The following is an 18309-nucleotide window of genomic DNA, read 5'->3' on the forward strand; positions in this document are numbered from 1 at the left end:
TAGGAGGACCCGGGTGAGAGCAGCCAGAGAGCTGGAGCTAGGGTTGGGCTGGTGTGAAGTTTATTCAGAGTTCTTAGAGTTATTGAGAGTTCTTGAGTTCTAAGAGAGTTCTTGAGTTCTTGAGTTCTAAGAGAGTTCTTGAGTTCTTAGAGAGTTCTTGAGTTCTAAGAGAGTTCTTGAGTTCTTAAAGAGTTCTTGAGTTCTAAGAGAGTTCTTGAGTTCTTAGAGAGTTCTTGAGTTCTTGAGTTCTTGAGTTCTTCTTTACTAGTAGTTGGGTGTTGAGTTACTCTTGTGCTTCTCTTGAAGTTTCGACTGGTTGCTCTTCAACTCAGGGTAAGTGGTTCTTCATTTTTTCTGATGTATCGAGGAAACACTATCTTCTTTGGTGTAGAAACTTGTTATGGTCAACTTGTTTAATTTCTTATAGGCAGGTGATTCATTTGAGGAGCAATAGAGAGGAGTTGAGTTATGTTCCACCAACTTAGGTTGGGAGACAACATATAGAGGGAAATGGAATAGAAATCTGAGGAAATTATCATTTTAAAAAACATTTAAAATAGCAATTTAGAGACAGTTCCATCGACGAACAAATAACCTCTATGTTAACCTCTATAACCACAGGTTCCCCTGTAGGCTGTCATTGCAGGGTAGCCTAGTGGTTAGAGCGTTGGACTAGGGACCAGAAGGTTGCAAGTTCAAATCCCGGAGCTGACAAGGTACAAATCTGTCGTTCTGTCCCTGAACAGGCAGTTAACCCACTGTTCCTAGACCAGTTAACCCACTGTTCCTAGACCAGTTAACCCACTGTTCCTAGACCAGTTAACCCACTGTTCCTAGACCGTCATTGTAAATAAGAATTTCTTCCGAACTGACTGACCTCGTTAAAGAAAGGTTAAATACTTAGTCGCCAAAAAAACTCCACATGAGGAATAGATCTCTGAACAAAATGCTTATTTCGGAAGCACCCTGATTTTAAAAGTTCATAATTGAATTGTTATAAAAGTAAATTCGTTTCCAAACTTTGGTCAATCTAAAACTTTAGTCAATCTGTGGTCAATCTAAGTCATCTGTAGTGTACTCTATAGTGTGTAGGGTGTTAGGAGTTAGGAGTTAAGTTTTAGGAGTTAGGAGTTAGGTGTTAGGAGTTAGGAGTTAGGAGTTAGGTGTTAGGAGTTAGGAGTTAGGAGTTAGCATGGCAGAGTTTTTGGCCAACTTCCTCTCTGGGCTCCCGAGTGGCGCAACGGTCTAAAGGCACTGTGTCTCAGTGCGAGAGGCGTCACTACAGACACCCTGGTTCAAATCCAGGCTGTATCACAAACGGCTGTGATTGGGAGTCCCAGCGTCGTCCGGGACTGGCCGGAGTAGGCCGTCATTATAAATAAGAATTTGTTCTTAACTGACTTGCCAGAATTTACTGCCTTCTTTGTCCCTTTTCACCTTTCTTTCCCAGGAACTGATCTTGTTAGTTACAGAATTTACTGCCTTCTTTGTCCTTTTTCACCTTTCTTTCCCAGGAACTGATCTTGTTAGTTACAGAATTTACTGCCTTCTTTGTCCTTTTTCACCTTTCTTTCCCAGGAACTGATCTTGTTAGTTACAGAATTTACTGCCTTCTTTGTCCTTTTTCACCTTTCTTTCCCAGGAACTGATCTTGTTAGTTACAGAATTTACTGCCTTCTTTGTCCTTTTTCACCTTTCTTTCCCAGGAACTGATCTTGTTAGTTACAGAATTTACTGCCTTCTTTGTCCTTTTTCACCTTTGTTTCCCAGGAACTGGTTGAAACTAGATTTTAAACAAGTTCAAATTGATTCCGCTCTGAGTGGTAATATGTTGTTTATGAATTAGACTGTTTACCAGGATGATATTAATGAGTGGTAATGTGTTGTTTATGAATTAGACTGTTTACCAGGATGATATTAATGAGTGGTAATGTGTTGTTTATGAATTAGACTGTTTACCAGGTTGACAATAATGAGTGGTAATGTGTTGTTTATGAATTAGACTGTTTACCAGGTTGACAATAATGAGTGGTAATGTGTTGTTTATGAATTAGACTGTTTACCAGGATGATATTAATGAGTGGTAATGTGTTGTTTATGAATTAGACTGTTTACCAGGTTGACAATAATGAGTGGTAATGTGTTGTTTATGAATTAGACTGTTTACCAGGTTGATAATAATGAGTGGTAATGTGTTGTTTATGAATTAGACTGTTTACCAGGTTGATAATAATGAGTGGTAATGTGTTGTTTATGAATTAGACTGTTTACAGGTTGATAATAATGAGTGGTAATGTGTTGGTTGACTGTTTACCAGGTTGATAATAATGAGTGGTAATGTGTTGTTTATGAATTAGACTGTTTACCAGGTTGACAATAATGAGTGGTAATGTGTTGTTTATGAATTAGACTGTTTACCAGGATGACAATAATGAGTTGTGGAACGCTGTCCGGCTCCATTGAGTCGTTGACTAGATGAGTTTGATATTATCTGCAGCTAAGAGGCCTATGTTTACTAATTGTTTTACTATTTTAACCATTTGCAATGAACAAACTTTTACATTAAAAATCTCTGAAATAATATTTTTTTTGTTAAAGCTTGAGTAAAACTATGTGTGAGGTTAGTTATCGTTTCATTAGATATAAATACTAACTATGTGTTATATGCAGTATAGACATGAATCCAAGATGTGCCCAGTCACTATTTGTTGGGACTTGGGTTTAATCCACCATTATCCAGAGTGAATGTATTTCCCAGAGTGCTCTGCGACAGACAGGACCCCCTGCCCCCTGCAGTAGACTGACCTGTTAATCACTACGGCAAAACCACAACACAGAGTCATTAGGTTTATTTGGCGTCACATATACACGCATGAATGCATACAAGCACAAATTCACACACACACACACACACACACACACACACACACACACACACACACACACACACACACACACACACACACACACACACACACACACACACACTGCCCTGTTCTTTGCTGGGGCGTTTAGGCAGGATTAGGTGACCAGCTTTGTGTTTAAGAGGATTTGTTCCATCAAGAAATAAGAGTTTTTGTGCCTGAATGTTACAATAGCAAGCAGCATTCTACCAGTAATTAGCTAAACCCATAGGGCTCCTGTAGAAAGTAGTGCACTATATAGGGAATAGGGCTCCTGTAGAAAGTAGTGCACTATATAGGGAATAGGGCCCTGGTCTATAGTAGTGTACTATATAGGGAATAGGGCTCTGGTCTATAGTAGTGTACTATATAGGGAATAGGGCTCTGGTCTATAGTAGTACCACTATATAGGGAATAGGGCTCTGGTCTATAGTAGTACCACTATATAGGGAATAGGGCTCTGGTCTATAGTAGTACCACTATATAGGGAATAGGGCTCTGGTCTATAGTAGTACCACTATATAGGAATAGGGCTCTGGTCTATAGTAGTACCACTATATAGGAATAGGGCTCTGGTCTATAGTAGTACCACTATATAGGGAATAGGGCTCTGGTCTATAGTAGTACCACTATATAGAATAGGGGCTCTGGTCTATAGTAGTACCACTATATAGGGAATAGGGCTCTGGTCTAAAGTAGTACACTATATAGGGAATAGGGCTCTGGTCTATAGTAGTACCACTATATAGGGAATAGGGCTCTGGTCTATAGTAGTACCACTATATAGGGAATAGGGCTCTGGTCTATAGTAGTACCACTATATAGGGAATAGGGCTCTGGTCTATAGTAGTACCACTATATAGGGAATAGGGCTCTGGTCTATAGTAGTGTACTATATAGGGAATAGAGCTCTGGTCTATAGTAGTACCACTATATAGGGAATAGGGCTCTGGTCTATAGTAGTACCACTATATAGGGAATAGGGCTCTGGTCTATAGTAGTACCACTATATAGGGAATAGGGTTCTGGTCTATAGTAGTACCACTATATAGGGAATAGGGCTCTGGTCTATATAGGAAGCCACCTGTGACAGAGCCACAGTGTGAAGGCAGGGAGAGACCAGATGGTGCAGGGTATGGTCCATTATTGGATCAGCACACTAACAGAACGTTGTGTTGTGATAATATGGAACATCCACTTTCAATGTTTGGACCTTTTTTGTTAAAAAAAAAAAAAAACAGGCTTCGATTTTGAATTTAGACAAGACAGAAAAAGCTCCCTGACTGGTGCTGTTCTGCTGTCGTGCCACGATGCTCTTATCATCGGATCGGGTCCATAAACTGCAAATGAACAGAACATGAAGTCTCAGACCTGTTGTTATTAGAATGTATCCAAGCTGGTTATTAAAGTATCTAATTATGCGGATGGATTTAATGGTGGCGCTTTTCTTTACGACATAGTGTTTACCAGAGTCGAGTGATTCTGAAGTCTAAACCACAAATCTCTCTCTTGCAGGCCCACAAAGCTTGGATTGAGAAGACGTTTCAGAAAAGAGAGTGTATCCAAATATTTCCCAGCAAAGAACCAAACAGGTACCGTTCATGCCCCTGTTCTCCCAGAACCCAACAGGTACCGTTCATGCCCCTGTTCTCCCAGTACCCAACAGGTACCGTTCATGCCACTGTTCTCCCAGAACCCAACAGGTACCGTTCATGCCACTGTTCTCCCAGAACCCAACAGGTACCGTTCATGCCCCTGTTCTCCCAGAACCCAACAGGTACCGTTCATGCCACTGTTCTCCCAGTACCCAACAGGTACCGTTCATGCCCCTGTTCTCCCAGAACCCAACAGGTACCGTTCATGCCACTGTTCTCCCAGTACCCAACAGGTACCGTTCATGCCACTGTTCTCCCAGTACCCAACAGGTACCGTTCATGCCCCTGTTCTCCCAGAACCCAACAGGTACCGTTCATGCCACTGTTCTCCCAGTACCCAACAGGTACCGTTCATGCCACTGTTCTCCCAGAACCAAACAGGTACCGTTCATGCCACTGTTCTCCCAGAACCAAACAGGTACCGTTCATGCCCCTGTTCTCCCAGAACCCAACAGGTACCGTTCATGCCCCTGTTCTCCCAGAACCCAACAGGTACCGTTCATGCCACTGTTCTCCCAGAACCAAACAGGTACCGTTCATGCCCCTGTTCTCCCAGAACCCAACAGGTACCGTTCATGCCCCTGTTCTCCCAGAACCCAACAGGTACCGTTCATGCCACTGTTCTCCCAGAACCAAACAGGTACCATTCATGCCACTGTTCTCCCAGAACCAAACAGGTACCATTCATGCCACTCTTTTCACAGAACCAAACAGGTACCAGTCATGCCCATCTTTGCACAGAACCCAACAGGTACCGTTCATGCCACTGTTCTCCCAGAACCCAACAGGTACCATTCATGCCACTCTTTTCACAGAACCAAACAGGTACCAGTCATGCCCATCTTTGCACAGAACCCAACAGGTACCGTTCATGCCACTGTTCTCCCAGAACCCAACAGGTACCATTCATGCCCCTCTTTACCCAGAACCCAACAGGTACCATTCATGCCCCTCTTTACCCAGAACCCAACAGGTACCGTTCATGCCCCTGTTCTCCCAGACCCCAACAGGTACCATTCATGCCACTGTTCTCCCAGAACCCAACAGGTACCATTCATGCCCCTGTTCTCCCAGAACCCAACAGGTACCATTCATGCCCCTGTTCTCCCAGAACCCAACAGGTACCATTCATGCCAGTGTTCTCCCAGAACCCAACAGGTACCATTCATGCCACTGTTCTCCCAGAACCAAACAGGTACCATTCATGCCCCTGTTCTCCCAGAACCCAACAGGTACCGTTCATGCCCCTGTTCTCCCAGAACCCAACAGGTACTATTCATTCCACTCTTTACACAGAACCCAACAGGTACCATTCATGCCCCTGTTCTCACAGAACCCAACAGGTACCATTCATGCCCCTGTTCTCCCAGAACCCAACAGGTACCATTCATTCCACTCTTTACACAGAACCCAACAGGTACCATTCATGCCCCTGTTCTCCCAGAACCCAAAAGGTACCATTCATGCCCCTGTTCTCCCAGAACCCAAAAGGTACCATTCACGCCCCTCTTTACCCAGAACCCAAAAGGTCCCATTCATGCCCCTCTTTACCCAGAACCCAACAGGTACCATTCATGCCCCTCTTTACCCAGAACCCAACAGGTACCATTCACTCCACTCTTTACCCAGAACCCAACAGGTACCATTCACTCCACTCTTTACCCAGAACCCAACAGGTACCGTTCATGCCCCTCTTTACCCAGAACCCAACAGGTACCATTCATGCCCCTCTTTACCCAGAACCCAATAGGTGCCGTTCATGCCCCTCTTTACCCAGAACCCAACAGGTACCATTCACTCCACTCTTTACCCAGAACCCAACAGGTACCGTTCATGCCCCTCTTTACCCAGAACCCAACAGGTACCGTTCATGCCCCTCTTTACCCAGAACCCAACAGGTACCATTCATGCCCCTCTTTACCCAGAACCCAACAGGTACCATTCACTCCACTCTTTACCCAGAACCCAACAGGTACCATTCACTCCACTCTTTACCCAGAACCCAACAGGTACCGTTCATGCCCCTCTTTACCCAGAACCCAACAGGTACCGTTCATGCCCCTCTTTACCCAGAACCCAACAGGTACCGTTCATGCCCCTCTTTACCCAGAACCCAACAGGTACCGTTCATGCCCCTCTTTACCCAGAACCCAACAGGTACCATTCACTCCACTCTTTACCCAGAACCCAACAGGTACCGTTCATGCCCCTCTTTACCCAGAACCCAACAGGTACCGTTCATGCCCCTCTTTACCCAGAACCCAACAGGTACCGTTCATGCCCCTCTTTACCCAGAACCCAACAGGTACCATTCACTCCACTCTTTACCCAGAACCCAACAGGTACCGTTCATGCCCCTCTTTACCCAGAACCCAACAGGTACCGTTCATGCCCCTCTTTACCCAGAACCCAACAGGTACCATTCACTCCACTCTTTCCACGATCCAATTTTCCTTGCTCCTCACTGTTCTCTTATGCTTCCATGTTGAGCACCAGATCATTTGTTGAGGCAGAGAGAGAGAGAGGGCTTTCACTGACCCAGTTTTAATAAAATAAATGTTTTTAGAGTGCTGTAGAATTTAGTGTACATCCCAAGAGGCATCCTATGCCCTATATAGGGCACTGTTATCAGTCCTGGTCAAACGTAGTGGTCAAACGTATTGCCCTACAAAGGGAACATGATGCTATTTGGGACGTAGACTTAATGAAATCTCCACTCGTACCGAAACGCTCTCAGTAAAAAATGTATAAACAACCTGCCATTATGTGGCCCAAATCCCTTATTAAGGCCCAAATCCTTTCACATGGTGGTGATTGTGGGGATTTAACGTGACCAACCCCCCCCCCCCCCCCCCCCCTCAGATAGATCTACAGCAAACAGAGATGCAGCTGAAATTGGTCAGTACACAAACATGCTACGTTGACGAAGCTACTACTAGTCATCTTTCATAGCTGTTTACCACCATCAGTCTGTTCGTGTTTCACATTCCATCACGCTTCCGTTAACACTTTACAAACCAACATGTAGAAAGCACTATGAAGTGGTTATAATGCATTATAACACCAGCGATAAGCATTTATAACCCCTATGTCCTCCCTTTCTACCTCCAGGTGCAGTTGTGGTCAGGTAGTGAACCAGCATGTGGCCATCATCCCGGGGGCGACCACTAGGGCGGCGGAAGAGGCAGGTCAGATCGGTCAGGGGGCGGTGCCCATGGAACGCTGGTCCGTGCTTAAACACACAAAGGCCACGCCCACAGACACATACGGCATCATGGAGTTTCAGGGAGGAGGACATGTCAACAAGGCCATGGTTAGACGCCATTTTCTTTCCTTCATTCCTCTGAAGCATCCTCCATTTATACATTCACTTCCTGACCCTTTTTCCTCTCCTCCTCAATCCTTCATTCTCTCAATTCTCTCTCATCTCTCCTCAACGTAAACAATAGTTGAAATAGAATGTCCTCATGAACCATGAAGACATGAAGACATGAACCAAGAAGAAATTAACCAAGAAGACATGAACCATGAAGACATAATCTTGTTCACTCTCTCCATCCATCTCTCCCCCTCAGTACATCCATGTGGTGTTTGTATTAAATGTCTTCATCTCCTTTCTCATTTACTCCTCCTCTTTCTCCATCCATCTCTCCCCCTCAGTACATCCGTGTGGCATATGATTCCAAGCCAGACAACATGCTCCACCTGATGGTGAAAGACTGGCAGCTGGAGCTCCCCACCCTGCTCATCTCCGTCCACGGGGGACTGCAGAACTTTGACTTGCAGCCCAAACTAAAACAGGTGTTTGGAAAGGGTCTGATCCAGGCTGCGGTCACCACCGGAGCCTGGATACTCACTGGTGGAGTCAGCACTGGTACGTACTGTAGTTTGCTAACGACGTGCTACATTCCCTGACATGGTCACTGAGGCAAACAACGGTAACGTAGGCAAGTCACTAAATCTTGAGTCCGAGTCGAGTACCAAGTCCCTAGGGTTCAAGTCTGAGTCCGAGTCGAGTACCAAGTCCCTAGTGTTCAAGTCTGAGTCCGAGTCGAGGACCAAGTCCCTAGTGTTCAAGTCTGAGTCCGAGTCGAGTACCAAGTGCCTAGTGTTCAAGTCTTAGTCCGAGTCGAGTACCAAGTCCCTAGTGTTCAAGTCTGAGTCCGAGTCGAGGACCAAGTCTCTAGTGTTCAAGTCTGAGTCCGAGTCCAGCACCAAGTCCCTAGTGTTCAAGTCTGAGTCCGAGTCGAGTACCAAGTCCCTAGTGTTCAAGTCTGAGTCCGAGTCGAGGACCAAGTCCCTAGTGTTCAAGTCTGAGTCCGAGTCGAGTACCAAGTGCCTAGTGTTCAAGTCTTAGTCCGAGTCGAGTACCAAGTCCCTAGTGTTCAAGTCTGAGTCCGAGTCTAGCACCAAGTCCCTAGTGTTCAAGTCTGAGTCCGAGTCGAGGACCAAGTCCCTAGTGTTCAAGTCTGAGTCCGAGTCGAGTAACAAGTCCCTGGTGTTCAAGTCTGAGTCCGAGTTGAGTACCAAGTCCCTGGTGTTCAAGTCTGAGTCTGAGTCAAGTCCCTAATGTTCAAGTCTGAGTCCGAGTCGAGTTACAAGTCATTAGTGTTCAAGTCTGAGTCTGAGTCAAGTCCCTAGTGTTCAAGTCTGAGTCCGAGTCGAGGACCAAGTCCCTAGTGTTCAAGTCTGAGTCCGAGTCGAGGACCAAGTCCCTAGTGTTCAAGTCTGAGTCCGAGTCGAGGACCAAGTCCCTCGTGTTCAAGTCTGAGTCCGAGTCGAGTGCCAAGTCCCTAGTGTTCAAGTCTGAGTCTGAGTCAAGTCCCTAGTGTTCAAGTCTAAGTCCGAGTCGAGTGCCAAGTCCCTAGTGTTCAAGTCTGAGTCCGAGTCGAGTGCCAAGTCCCTAGTGTTCAAGTCTGAGTCCGAGTCGAGTACCAAGTCCCTGGTGTTCAAGTCTGAGTCTGAGTCAAGTCCCTAGTGTTCAAGTCTGAGTCCGAGTCGAGGACCAAGTCCCTAGTGTTCAAGTCTGAGTCCGAGTCGAGGACCAAGTCCCTAGTGTTCAAGTCTGAGTCCGAGTCGAGGACCAAGTCCCTCGTGTTCAAGTCTGAGTCTGAGTCAAGTCCCTAGTGTTCAAGTCTGAGTCCGAGTCGAGTGTCAAGTCCCTAGTGTTCAAGTCTGAGTCCGAGTCCAAATCCATTCTACTCATGTCTGAATGGAGTCCACGTCCCTTATTAGTGCTGAACGGGCTCCATGTGTATCCCAGGGGTGATCCGGCATGTTGGAGATGCGTTGAAGGACCACTCCTCAAAGTCCAGGGGGAAAGTATGTACCATCGGGATCGCTCCATGGGGCATCGTGGAGAACAAGGAGGATCTGATAGGAAGAGACGTGAGTCACAGATAACTGCAACTTGGTTACTTGTTAAGGTGTGTGATTCTCTATTTAAATTCAACTCAATTCAACTCCTCAACTCAATTCAACTCCTCAACTCAACTATACTCCTCACCTGCAATTCAACTCCTCAAATCAACTCCACGTTAAACATGATGTTATTATATGTCTCCCGCCCAGGTGACACGTCCGTACCAGGCCATGTCCAACCCCATGTCCAAGCTGTCTGTCCTCAACAACAGCCACTCCCACTTCATCCTAGCAGATAACGGGACCCAGGGAAAGTACGGCGCGGAGGTCCGTCTTCGCCGTCAGCTGGAGAAACACATCTCCCTGCAGAAGATCAACACACGTAAGTCTGACAGATTGTTGGTGGTGGTGGTGGTGGTGGGGGGGGTTGTCTGTGTGACACCAGGCAGTGTAAGCCCATTGAGCTAAAGACCAAGGCATTAGCAGAGGGAGCTAACTAACAACAAGTCTTCAGGTCTCAGACGAGAACAACTTCGTATTTACCATGAACCATCTAATGTTAATGCTAATGTTGGAACTATACACCATGTTAGTGTTGTAGATACAAGGTACCCTCGTGTTGTCATAGTCCAGGCTTCTTTAGGTGTGTTGATCAGAGAGAGCCTGTCCTGCACTGCTGTACTCGGGTGAGTAGCTGATCCATGTGACCTGTGGGTTTCCCTTTGTCATCCTATGCCTGGAGATCATGATAAGGCAGGGACAACAAAGGGATGCTCAGCTGTCACCTCTGACTTCAACTACGCTGACATTAATACTGTGTCTGAGGCCTATGAGGACCACATGCTGACTACAGGCAGCACCGCTGAGGACCACATACTGACTACAGGCAGCACCACTGAGGACCACATGCTGACTACAGGCAGCACCGCTGAGGACCACATACTGACTACAGGCAGCACCACTGAGGACCACATGCTGACTACAGGCAGCACCGCTGAGGACCACATACTGACTACAGGCAGCACCGCTGAGGACCACATACTGATTACAGGCAGCACCGCTGAGGACCACATACTGGCTACAGGCAGCACCGCTGAGGACCACATGCTGACTACAGGCATCACCGCTGTGTCTGAGGACCACATACTGACTACAGGCAGCACCGCTGAGGACCACATACTGATTACAGGCAGCACCGCTGAGGACCACATACTGACTACAGGCAGCACCGCTGAGGACCACATACTGACTACAGGCAGCACCGCTGAGGACCACATACTGACTACAGGCAGCACCGCTGAGGACCACATACTGACTACAGGCAGCACCGCTGAGGACCACATACTGACTACAGGCAGCACCGCTGAGGACCACATACTGACTACAGGCAGCACCGCTGAGGACCACATACTGACTACAGGCAGCACCGCTGAGGACCACATACTGACTACAGGCAGCACCGCTGCAGCACCGCTGAGGACCACATACTGGCTACAGGCAGCACCGCTGAGGACCACATACTGGCTACAGGCAGCACCGCTGTGTCTGAGGACCACATACTGACTACAGGCAGCACCGCTGAGGACCACATACTGACTACAGGCAGCACCGCTGAGGACCACATACTGGCTACAGGCAGCACCGCTGAGGACCACATACTGACTACAGGCAGCACCGCTGTGTCTGAGGACCACATACTGACTACAGGCAGCACCGCTGAGGACCACATGCTGCTCTGAGGACCATATACTGACTACAGGCAGCACCGCTGAGGACCACATGCTGGCTACAGGCAGCACCGCTGTGTCTGAGGACCACATACTGACTACAGGCATCACCGCTGTGTCTGAGGACCACATACTGGCTACAGGCAGCACCGCTGAGGACCACATGCTGACTACAGGCAGCACCGCTGTGAGGACCACATGCTGACTACAGGCAGCACCGCTGTGTCTGAGGACCACATACTGACTACAGGCAGCACCGCCGTGTCTGAGGACCATATACTGACTACAGGCAGCACCGCTGAGGACCACATGCTGGCTACAGGCAGCACCGCTGAGGACCACATGCTGACTACAGGCAGCATCGCTGAGGACCACATACTGACTACAGGCAGCACCGCTGTGTCTGAGGACCACATACTGACTACAGGCAGCACCGCTGTGTCTGAGGACCATATACTGACTACAGGCAGCACCGCTGTGTCTGAGGACCACATACTGACTACAGGCAGCACTGCTGTGTCTGAGGACCACATACTGACTACAGGCAGCACCGCTGAGGACCACATGCTGACTACAGGCAGAACCGCTGTGTCTGAGGACTAACAACATGAATAGGAACTAATTAGGAGGCATTATGAAAATTATTCAAGGTTCAAGTTTATTGCCATTTAAAAAAAAGCTTTCAAAAAAACGAAGTCTGGGAACTTTGTTTTGCTGCTATTTGTCTTTATCGTCATTATAACATGTTGTTGTGTCTGTCTCTGCCAGGCTAGGGGTCAGAGGGTCATGTTGTTATGTCTGTCTCTGCCAGGCTAGGGGTCAGGGGGTCATGTTGTTGTGTCTGTCTCTGCCAGGCTAGGGGTCAGGGGGTCATGTTGTTGTGTCTGTCTCTGCCAGGTCAAGGTCAGGGGGTCATGCTGTTGTGTATGTCTCTGCCAGGTCAGGTGTCATGTTGTTGTGTCTGTCTCTGCCAGGCTAGGGGTCAGGGGGTCATGTTGTTGTGTCTGTCTCTGCCAGGTCAGGGTCAGGGGGTCATGTTGTTCTGTATTTCTCTGCCAGGTCAGGGGTCATGTTGTTGTGTCTGTCTCAGCCAGGTCAGGGGCCATGTTGTTTTGTCTGCCTCTGCCAGGTCAGGGGTCATGTTGTTTTGTCTGCCTCTGCCAGGTCAGGGGTCATGTTGTTTTGTCTGCCTCTGCCAGGTCAGGGGTCATGTTGTTTTGTCTGCCTCTGTCAGGTCAGGGGTCATGTTGTTTTGTCTGTCTCTGCCAGGTCAGGGGTCATGTTGTTGTGTCTGTCTCTGCCAGGTCAGGGGCCATGTTGTTTTGTCTGTCTCTGCCAGGTCAGGGGTCATGTTGTTTTGTCTGCCTCTGTCAGGTCAGGGGTCATGTTGTTTTGTCTGCCTCTGCCAGGTCAGGGGTCATGTTGTTTTGTCTGTCTCTGCCAGGTCTGGGTCAGGGAGTGCCTCTGGTCTGTCTGATCCTGGAGGGGGGTCCCAACGTCATCTCCATAGTCCTGGAGAGCCTGAGGGAGGACCCCCCTGTCCCGGTGGTGGTCTGTGACGGCAGTGGACGGGCCTCTGACATCATCTCCTTCGCACACAGATACTCTGAGGACGACGGGTGAGAAACAGACCTGGGTCACATACATGCCAAAATATATATGCTTAAAAACATATCAAACACATGTCAAATATATGTCAGATACATGTCAGATATATGACAGATACATGTCAGATACATGTCAGATACATGTCAAATACATGTCAGATACATGTCAGATATATGACAGATACATGTCAGATACATGTCAGATATATGTCAGATATATGACAGATATATGTCAGATACATGTCAGATACATGTCAGATATATGTCAGATACATGTCAGATACATGAGAAATATATGTCAGATACATGTCAGATACATGTCAGATACATGTCAGAAATATATGTCAGATACATGTCAGATACATGTCAGATACATGTCAGATATATGACAGATACATGTCAGATACATGAGAAATATATGTCAGATACATGTCAGATATATGTCAGATATATGACAGATACATGTCAGATACATGAGAAATATATGTCAGATATATGTCAGATATATTTCAGATACATGTCAAATATATGTCAAATATATGTCAGATACATGTCAGATACATGTCAGATACATGTCAGATATATGTCAGATACATGTCAGATATATGACAGATATATGTCAGATACATGTCAGATATATGTCAGATACATGTCAGATACATGAGAAATATATGTCAGATACATGTCAGATATATGTCAGATACATGTCAGATATATGACAGATACATGTCAGGATACATGAGATATATATGTCAGATACATGAGATATATATGTCAGATACATGTCAGATATATGACAGATACATGTCAGAGACATGAGAAATATATGTCAGATATATGTCAAATATATTTCAGATACATGTCTAATATATGTCAAATATATTTCAGATACATGTCAAATATATTTCAGATATATGTCAAATATATTTCAGATACATGTCAAATATATGTCAAATATATTTCAGATACATGTGAAATACATGTCAGATATATTTCAGATATATGTCAAATACATGTCAAATATATTTCAGATACATGTGAAATACATGTCAGATATATTTCAAATACATGTCAAATATATTTCAAATACATGTGAAATATATGTCAAATACATGTCAGACACATGTCAAATATATTTCAGATACATGTGAAATATATGTCAAATACATGTCAGACACATGTCAGATACATGTCAGATACATGTCAGATATATGTCAAATATATGAAACAGAACATGTCAGATACAGTATATGAGATACAGGGCTGTGATATATGTCACATTAGCAGAAACAGAACAGGGAACAGGGCTGTGATCTGATGTCCACATTAGCAGAAACAGAACAGGGAACAGGGCTGTGATCTAATGTCCACATTAGCAGAAACAGTCAGATATATGTCAGATACAGGGCTGTGATCTAATGTCCACATTAGCAGAAACAGAACTAGAACAGGGCTGTGATCTAATGTCCACACTAGCAGAAACAGAACTAGAGCAGGGCTGTGATCTAATGTCCACACTAGCAGAAACAGAACAAGGAACAGGGCTGTGATACTCAGATGTCACATATATGTCAGAATACAGTCAAAATGTCAAATACATTTCAGGAACAGGGCTGTGATCTAGATGTCCACACTAGCAGAAACAGAACAGGGAACAGGGCTGTGATCTAATGTCCACACTAGCAGAAACAGAACTAGAGCAGGGCTGTGATCTAATGTCCACACTAGCAGAAACAGAACTAGAGCAGGGCTGTGATCTAATGCCCACACTAGCAGAAACAGAACTAGAACAGGGCTGTGATCTAATGTCCACAATAGCAGAAACAGAACTAGAGCAGGGCTGTGATCTAATGCCCACACTAGCAGAAACAGAACTAGAGCAGGGCTGTGATCTAATGCCCACATTAGCAGAAACAGAACTAGAACAGGGCTGTGATCTAATGCCCACACTAGCAGAAACAGAACTAGAGCAGGGCTGTGATCTAATGTCCACACTAGCAGAAACAGAACTAGAACAGGGCTGTGATCTAATGTCCACAATAGCAGAAACAGAACTAGAACAGGGCTGTGTTCTGATGAATATGCTCTTAACTGAGTTGAATAAAGTTTAATTAAGTTAAATTAATTTATTAAGTTATTAAGTTAAATTAAGTTAAGTTAAACTAATTAAATAGTTAAATAAAGGTGAAATAAGTATATATAATAAAATTGATTTAGTTACAATGGAACCAACTGAATAGTACTAAGAATGTAAACTCCAAACTGAAGCACATCGCAAATACTTTAAAATGGAATATAACAAGAATAATGAAGAGTAGACTGTAGAGGTGGTCTGACCAGTGCAGTATCTCTGTCTCCTCAGCTTGGTCAGAAACAGAACTAGAACAGGGCTGTGTCTGACCATGAATATCTCTTAACTGAGTTGAATAAAGTTTAGATTGTTAAATTAATTTACCAGTGTCTTGTTCCCCCAGCTTGTTAAGTCTAAACTAATTAAATAGTTAAATGGTCTGAAATGTCTCTGTCTAATCAGCTTGATTCAGTCAATGGAACCAACTGAATAGACTAAGAATGGTCTGACCAAACTCTCTGTCTCCCCTCAAAATGGTCAAGAATCTAAAGAGTAGACTGTAGAGGTGGTTTGACCAGTGTCTCTGTCTCCCCTCAGCTTGGTCAGTCTAAAGAGTAGACTGTAGAGGTGGTCTGACCAGTCTCTCTGTCTCTCCTCAGCTTGGTCAGTCTAAAGAGTAGACTATAGAGGTGGTCTGACCAGTCTCTGTCTCCCCTCAGCTTGGTCAGTCTAAAGAGTAGACTGTAGAGGTGGTCTGACCAGTGTCTCTGTCTCCTCAGCTTGGTCAGTCTAAAGAGTAGACTATAGAGGTGGTCTGACCAGTCTCTCTGTCTCCCCTCAGCTTGGTCAGTCTAAAGAGTAGACTGTAGAGGTGGTCTGACCAGTCTCTCTGTCTCCCCTCAGCTTGGTCAGTCTAAAGAGTAGACTGTAGAGGTGGTTTGACCAGTGTCTCTGTCTCCTCAGCTTGGTCAGTCTAAAGAGTAGACTATAGAGGTGGTCTGACCAGTCTCTCTGTCTCCCCTCAGCTTGGTCAGTCTAAACAGTAGACTATAGAGGTGGTCTGACCAGTCTCTCTGTCTCTCCTCAGCTTGGTCAGTCTAAAGAGTAGACTGTAGAGGTGGTCTGACCAGTCTCTCTGTCTACCCTCAGCTTGGTCAGTCTAAAGAGTAGACTATAGAGGTGGTCTGACCAGTCTCTCTTGCTCCCCTCAGCTTGGTCAGTCTAAAGAGTAGACTGTAGAGGTGGTCTGACCAGTCTCTCTGTCTCTCCTCAGCTTGGTCAGTCTAAAGAGTAGACTGTAGAGGTGGTCTGACCAGTCTCTCTGTCTCCCCTCAGCTTGGTCAGTCTAAACAGTAGACTATAGAGGTGGTCTGACCAGTCTCTTTGTCTCTCCTCAGCTTGGTCAGTCTAAAGAGTAGACTGTAGAGGTGGTCTGACCAGTCTCTCTGTCTCTCCTCAGCTTGGTCAGTCTAAAGAGTAGACTGTAGAGGTGGTCTGACCAGTCTCTCTGTCTCTCCTCAGCTTGGTCAGTCTAAAGAGTAGACTGTAGAGGTGGTCTGACCAGTCTCTCTGTCTCCCCTCAGCTTGGTCAGTCTAAAGAGTAGACTATAGAGGTGGTCTGACCAGTCTCTCTGTCTCCCCTCAGCTTGGTCAGTCTAAAGATTAGACTGTAGAGGTGGTCTGACCTGTCTCTCTGTCTCTCCTCAGCTTGGTCAGTCTAAAGAGTAGACTGTAGAGGTGGTCTGACCAGTATCTCTGTCTCCCCTCAGCTTGGTCAGTGATAGCGTGAAGGACCAGCTCCTGGTCACCATCCAGAAGACATTTAACTACAACCGCGGTCAGGCCCAGCAGATCTTCCTCATGGTGATGGAATGTATGAAGAAACGATCTCTGGTGAGTAGGGAAGACATTATTATACAGGATATGTTCCCATAAACTACATTAGCATAACACTTAGAATTCCTCTCCAATGCATTGGACAGGAATTCTAAGTGTTATGCTAATAATGCTAACGAATTCCTCTCCAATGCATTGGACAGGAATTCTAAGTGTTATGCTAATAATGCTAACGAATTCCTCTCCAATGCATTGGACAGGAATTCTAAGTGTTATGCTAATAATGCTAACGAATTCCTCTCCAATGCATTGGACAGGAATTCTAAGTGTTATGCTAATAATGCTAATGAATTCCTCTCCAATGCATTGGACAGGAATTCTAAGTGTTATGCTAATAATGCTAACGAATTCCTCTCCAATGCATTGGACAGGAATTCTAAGTGTTATGCTAATAATGCTAACGAATTCCTGTCCAATGCATTGAGTGCGTCATAAGTGACGGTTTTAGTATCTAGACAATTTGGTAGTTAAAATGTTTTTTGTTTTTTTAAGCCTTACGTACATTTTAGAAACATTTTTTTTACCACATACTGTAAGTAAAAACCTAATGTATTCAAAATATATTCAAACATTAAAGATTATAATTTGTGATGAAAGTAAAGCGACATTTTAATAATTGAATTGTTTTATGTTATTTGATGCATCAATAAAACCGTCCCATTCATTTGTGTCATCCTGTATTGTCATTTGACCCGCTACATGAAATAAGTCAACACAACCAATATCCATCATCATTGAACACCTGACACCATTCTACTTCATAAACCCTGCATCCCAGAGTCAGAGTGTCCCCACAAAATACAGTTGAAGAATATGTCCTCATAAACAACGATAACATGAACTATGACACCATCTTCACTGTCTCCCAGCTTCTTTAACTACATCACCATCATCCCTGTCTCCCAGCTTCTTCAACTACATCACCATCATCCCTGTCTCACATCTTCATAGTACATCACCATCATCCCCATCTCACATCTTCATACTACATCACCATCATCCCTGTCTCACATGCTCAACTACATCACCATCATCCATGTCTCACATGCTCAACTACATCACCATCATCCCCATCTCACATCTTCATAC

General features: G+C 45.3%; 1 protein-coding gene across 1 annotated transcript; it reads left to right on the plus strand.

Annotated features, from left to right (window-relative positions):
- Positions 1 to 317: 317 nt before the first annotated feature.
- Positions 318 to 17884, plus strand: LOC115122910 (transient receptor potential cation channel subfamily M member 1-like). The gene is made up of 8 exons (XM_065014788.1): positions 318 to 333; positions 4419 to 4495; positions 7670 to 7871; positions 8219 to 8432; positions 9822 to 9946; positions 10130 to 10301; positions 13091 to 13265; positions 17094 to 17884. Exons 3-8 carry the CDS (start codon positions 7773 to 7775, stop codon positions 17257 to 17259), a joined length of 951 nt encoding a protein of 316 aa, XP_064870860.1. The 5' UTR covers positions 318 to 333; positions 4419 to 4495; positions 7670 to 7772; the 3' UTR covers positions 17260 to 17884.
- The last annotated feature ends 425 nt before the right edge of the window (positions 17885 to 18309 follow it).

Source organism: Oncorhynchus nerka, unplaced genomic scaffold (assembly GCF_034236695.1).
Source record: "Oncorhynchus nerka isolate Pitt River unplaced genomic scaffold, Oner_Uvic_2.0 unplaced_scaffold_2106, whole genome shotgun sequence".
Classification (NCBI taxonomy): Eukaryota; Metazoa; Chordata; class Actinopteri; order Salmoniformes; family Salmonidae; genus Oncorhynchus; species Oncorhynchus nerka.

Bases quoted from the DNA above. Each gene is read 5' to 3' on its own strand.
- LOC115122910 (XM_065014788.1), top strand. From the start codon at position 7,773: ATGGAACGCTGGTCCGTGCTTAAACACACAAAGGCCACGCCCACAGAC. The intron at 7,872-8,218 runs GTTAGACGCCAT...TCTCCCCCTCAG, and splicing joins GACATGTCAACAAGGCCATG to TACATCCGTGTGGCATATGA. The intron at 13,266-17,093 runs GTGAGAAACAGA...GTCTCCCCTCAG, and splicing joins AGATACTCTGAGGACGACGG to CTTGGTCAGTGATAGCGTGA.